The 6,000-nt window shown below is 40.1% G+C and overlaps 1 protein-coding gene across 1 annotated transcript; it reads right to left on the bottom strand.

Moving 5' to 3' along the window:
- Positions 1-1,923: 1,923 nt before the first annotated feature.
- Positions 1,924-4,357, bottom strand: LOC140009852 (uncharacterized). The gene is made up of 4 exons (XM_072056188.1): positions 4,313-4,357; positions 3,351-3,599; positions 2,831-2,987; positions 1,924-2,396 (listed from the first exon to the last, which is right to left on the bottom strand). Exons 1-4 carry the CDS (start codon positions 4,355-4,357, stop codon positions 1,924-1,926), a joined length of 924 nt encoding a protein of 307 aa, XP_071912289.1.
- Positions 4,358-6,000: the final 1,643 nt, after the last annotated feature.

Here is a 6,000-nt window from a genome sequence, read left to right as displayed (position 1 = left end):
AAAGTGCTCGAACAAGACAGGGGCAAAACGGTCACTTTTGGTCAATGCACCATCCTTGAGTTTCTATCAATAACCCAACATTAATCCACTAGTTTAAGCACTAAATAAACATTATTACCATCAAAACACCACAAATCAGTCCATATATCCAAGGTGGGAGTTCATAGAGCCCACACAACCAATTTTCCATCACAAACAAGCTACCCATAAACATGCAAGGGCTTAAACGTGCATTACTACTTCCATGAAGCAAGATTTGGAGAGTTGATCGGGCTCACCTTCTTAGATGCACAAGGACAGAATTTTCGGTCCTCTCCTTGGCCAAGAAAACCGTGAAAACAGCCCCTCTTTCTTAGCTAGATACAAACTCCAAGGGTTAAGCTATGTGTAGTTCAATTTTGGTGTGATTTGGTGATGTTTTTGTGCAAGAAATGAATTGGAAAAATTTGGAAGCTTGGAGCTCTCTTTTCTCTTTGTGTTGCTCGGCTAATGAGAGAGGGAAGAGAAGGCAAAAAAAAAATCTGATGGACTAGCTCCTTAAAGGTAACTTAAAGGTTAAGTGTTTGGTGCACCAAAGTCAACCGCAATAGTGCGCGTATGCGCACGTTTTGTGTTCGATCCCTCTTAAGTTTGTTGCACTAGTGCACTAAACCTCTAATGCACATTAATATTAATGTGTTTGGATATCATTTTTTGGGAATATTATTTGACATAATATTTAGCTCAAGTACATTACTGTGCAGATAACCGAAATATTTGACAGGATAGCAAATATACGTACGGTGTACAGCTGAGTGCCTTTAAAAGGCTTTCTTAGTCCACGTGGGTCCAATATCTTCCTTTTGGCTACTTAGCTGTTATTTGCATTTGCCATCATCGTCACCTAACCTTCCATTGCAGATAGCGTGTTACTGTGCAAAGAAACCCATTTGCCATGAAAGACAAATATGAGCCATCTAGCTAAGGGTAGAGCTGAAAGTCGGTAACAGAGAAAAGGTAGACGAAACAACAGTGAACAAAGCAACCTCCATATTTTGCTGTACAATTAACTGCATATATAACGTTTTGCCGTTCAATCACCTAGGCTGAGCCATATCATTTTCAGAGGAGTACGTCGGCCGGTGATGTTTATTTTCCAAATGTTAGGTTTGCAGCAAATATGCTTCTACGGATGACACCTACATACATCTCCAGATATTAAACCAAGTCGATGAGTACAGTAAACGGACCTTACAGAACTTTTCTTGTTCGGAAAAAGACTATGGGCAGAGTTTTAAGGTAATCGTGTGGGTGTTATGGTACAGCAGCTCACACGTAAAACGGTTGTGCTGTTGAAGGACGAGTATTACCTTCAGTGGATGAGGTATAGAAAGAGAATAGAGGTGAATCAGATGAGGGCTTTGGTGATGGTTTATGTGCTTGCATTTGCGTTCCATGTTGGGCCAAGAAGTTGGCAACACAGACGCAGCGCTTACTCACCAAACTATGAGCATTGCCAATCCATTAAAGAGGATTAGACTTCTTTTTACGCTGGCACTAGCGCACCATAACTACACAGAATAAAACAGCGAATTTTATGGAGCATCTATAAGCCATCTTTTCTCTGGAAACGATTGCATATATTTTATTCAACCGAAGCAGATGCAAATTATTGTAGTAGTGGACTGTGAAACTCAGACGGTACAGTACATAAAACGAAAGGCTATGGTAGAAGTAAATTACACACCCAATCCCATTCATACGCAATAATTGATGCTACTAATCTCCACCTTAACTGAGAAGGCACAAACAAGAGATGATTATTAAGGGCACCGATATGATCGGCAGCAGCCACAGACGGGAGTACACTGGAAATGAGGAAGCAGAACTTGACTCCCATACAAGGAAGCCTCAACAAGCCGGCCAACCACTGTCGGTCAGCTACTACCTTCGCCTACGGGAAGCGGCATGCATGGAAGTTGCCATTTCTTCTCTCATTGCCTTCCAAGTTTCAATCTCTTGCGGGGACACAGCCAATGGTTGAATTTGTGGATATGGACCTACGCCCCCTTCGTCCCAAACTTGTAAATCCTCTTGTTCATACTGCACAAAGTGATCGTCAGAAGGTTGAGTCTCTCTTAGAAAATTATGCAGAGCACAACATGCAATCACCACGTTGATTTGGGTCTGCATATATGAATATGGTACCGGCCCCTTCAAATATGCAAATCGTTGCTTAAGGACGCCGAAACTACGTTCAACTACGTTACGAAGTTGGGAATGACGGGTATTGAACAGCTCCTTCGGACCTTGGGTTCGACCACGTCCTTGTCCAGCTCGTGTATCACGTCCTCCTTTGAATGGTGCTAAGAATCCGGGCTGCATCTTATATGCCGCATCCACGAGGTAGTACTTACCTACATGTAAAAAAACACACTTTGAGCTGCTGCCGCTCTAGATGTTTAAATGAAGTTTAACATTTGCCGGAGTTTGGGCCAGGGAGTAAATCAATTCCTTGATCAAATTTGGCACGTTTGGAAGTGGTGGTAACCCTTTGCTACTTCAGCTTCTTTAAAGACTTGGCCACAATGGACAAGGTCCTTTTATTCTTTCATGCTTTCTTCCAAATATAAAATTTTCCTTAACTGTATGTTGTAATTATGAAAGTGTGTGAAATGCCAATCCAAATTTTAAGCAATTTTGTACTAGTTTTGTACACAAAAAAAAAGGTCAGAACATACTACAGGAGCTTTTAATACTTTGCAAAGCATGATCGAACCTGGGGGTGGAATCGGGAAGTCGGTGTGCATTCTAAGTGCACTTTCTAATACTCGAGCATCGTGTGCGCTACCTTCCCATCCTGCATACACATAAATAAAGCGCATGTCATGATCACATACGGCTAAAATATTTTGCGATTGCGTCCCATGCCTATTAGTGTAAGCCATTTGTTCGGCCTGCGGAACTGAAGCAGGGATATGGGTGCCATCCATAGCACCTATAGCATCCTGAAAAATTGAATTTAGGCATTAGACAATAGTCAATCCTAAAAATTTGAAGGAGTACAATGCCTTAGTTTTGATAGTTCTAATAAATTTGCTAGATTATAGAATATAGTAGCATACTATTATAGCTTACTCTCTTATAGCACCTTCTAACCTCCTTATAGTACAATTAAATTATAAAGGATCCTTCCTATCTTAAAGGGGAGCCGAGTCCGAAGTAGTTAACAGTTCCATAACTGGATTGAGATAGCTTATGCCGCTGAAAACGAGTCTACTACATGGCTAGAAGACAATAAAGTGGAAGCAATGTGTGGGTGCAAACAAACTTGATTTATATAAATTACTAACTACAGGAGCTTTTAATACTTTGCAAAGCATGATCGAACCTGGGGGTGGAATCGGGAAGTCGGTGTGCATTCTAAGTGCACTTTCTAATACTCGAGCATCGTGTGCGCTACCTTCCCATCCTGCATACACATAAATAAAGCGCATGTCATGATCACATACGGCTAAAATATTTTGCGATTGCGTCCCATGCCTATTAGTGTAAGCCATTTGTTCGGCCTGCGGAACTGAAGCAGGGATATGGGTGCCATCCATAGCACCTATAGCATCCTGAAAAATTGAATTTAGGCATTAGACAATAGTCAATCCTAAAAATTTGAAGGAGTACAATGCCTTAGTTTTGATAGTTCTAATAAATTTGCTAGATTATAGAATATAGTAGCATACTATTATAGCTTACTCTCTTATAGCACCTTCTAACCTCCTTATAGTACAATTAAATTATAAAGGATCCTTCCTATCTTAAAGGGGAGCCGAGTCCGAAGTAGTTAACAGTTCCATAACTGGATTGAGATAGCTTATGCCGCTGAAAACGAGTCTACTACATGGCTAGAAGACAATAAAGTGGAAGCAATGTGTGGGTGCAAACAAACTTGATTTATATAAATTACTAACCTTAAACCATGGGTAATACTTTGTGCTATATCTTATTCGTGGGTGCACACCATTTGTTTGTTTTGGCCGAATGATCCTTTGAGCAAATCTACATAATCCCAAAAGTACTTCGGCCACATTTCTGTGAATGGTTTCCGTCGAATGTTGAAATCTCTCTGCCACCACTCGTGTTCGTGTACTATGACTCAACATAACGAGAGTCATAGCTAACGACTCCTCGATTGACACGTGCTTATGAGGATTTTGTGGAACGTAGTTATTTTGCACTAAAACTTCACAAAGTCGTAGAAAATTGTCTACTGTTATTCGACAATTCTCTAATATACGAAGAGGGTGGCCTGTTATTAGCTCCTCCACCCACTTCCAACCTGGCATATCTCCAGTTCAGCAGGGCACCTTGATAAGGGGGCCATCGTACTGTTCTGCTTCGGGTGAAAATAGAAGTAGTGCAGCTGCATTGAGTATCACCTCGTCATCATTTTCAGAACTTTCTCCATAGGAATTGGAGGAGTAGTTGGGTAAAAAGTGGGTCATGGCTGGAAACGATAAGGATAAATCCTCAAGCTTGGCAAACACTTTAAGAATTGTAAACTAGCGTATGGGACTCGAGAGTATCAATTTTTTGGGATATGTTCGTGAGCTACATAAGAAGGCTTAACTCTACACCATTTTATAGGGAGGGTGCAACTTTTGCAGAATACGGAGTTTATTTTGAAATATAGAAAATGTGTTGACAAGAGGTTGCTGTTGGAGTTATTCACTTTAGAATTGATTGCTGTGGTTGTTGCACTCCATCGAATCCGCCAATGCGAAAAAAAAACCTGTGGAGCCCCAAAGCTATCAATTCATTTCATCTAGCCTTGTTGTCTATCATTAAAGTGTTGTATATCTACCTTCTTATAGATACGCAATGGCCCACGATATCTCAAGATCATCCAAAGAACATATGCAAATCCCAGTTGCACAGGCAATCACATCCACACACACTCTGCCATGAATGGGTTAAATTTTTAAGGCATTCTAATTTCGTGAATCTACAGTCTCATTGACAAGACTACTGATATATCAGGAAACAGGAAAATTTACTAGCTGGCAAATTTTCAATAATCAACTGCTACCGTAAGACCAGTGCATGCTTTTGATCAAATGGGTCCTTTGTCCTTTGGTAATCAGGTAGCATACAAACGGGCTTTATGCCATGGTTGCATTAGTTATATGTTGCCAAGGTGTCAATTTACTTTCTATATGTGAGGTATGAAGTTCCTTCAACAATCGAAATTTACAGCAACATCTTATGAAGTCGCTTAACTTTTTACCACCGATATGGGAGGTATGAAGTTCCTTCAACAATCGAAATTTACAGCGAGTTGGCTTATTTTGTAAATTAGTCGCTTAACTTTGCAAAGGGAAAGACTAGTTATCCTGAGTCTATTACACTTGACAGCAAGTCTGTGCTTCAGGGATAAAGTATGGAACTTAAAATGAAGGCTGTTGGAGCAGCAAGTCATAGCTGCAAATAAATTGTGCAAACAAATTCTTAACTTATGAAAATCACGCATTAAAAATTTCACCACATCAAACAAGTTGGTAACCTTTCCGCATCACTACAATCATGGCTCAAGTTCTATAATCTCTTACTTGGCCAAACTAAACAGCAGCAAAATTTGGTAATTCAATACCATAGAAGGCCATACCAGTAGAGTACATTTTTAAAAAACAAGAACCATGAATAGACAATAAATAGTAAACATTTGTCCAGCTACATGCTTGGAAAACTTAGAAGGGCATCTCGCTACACCATTTTCGGCTTTATGAACATATCAATCCATGTATATTGCTCACTCTGACTGAAACTAAGGAACAAAGCTCGAAACTCTTTATCTAGCAACTCCTTCAGCAGCAACATATGTAGTTCGTCCCCTAATTTCAAGCTTTCAACAACTTTCTTTACTGCTTCTATTGAGTTTTTCTCCTTTGATTCCCTTTCGCTTGAAACAATGCACGAGAATCTATTGAAGTTGCTAAGAGCCTCTTGATAGTTTTCCGAACCCGACTT

Source organism: Coffea arabica, chromosome 6e (genome assembly GCF_036785885.1).
Source record: "Coffea arabica cultivar ET-39 chromosome 6e, Coffea Arabica ET-39 HiFi, whole genome shotgun sequence".
Taxonomy (NCBI): Eukaryota; Viridiplantae; Streptophyta; class Magnoliopsida; order Gentianales; family Rubiaceae; genus Coffea; species Coffea arabica.
Note: the sequence above shows the minus strand (reverse complement) of the source record. Positions and strands in the feature narration are given on the sequence as shown.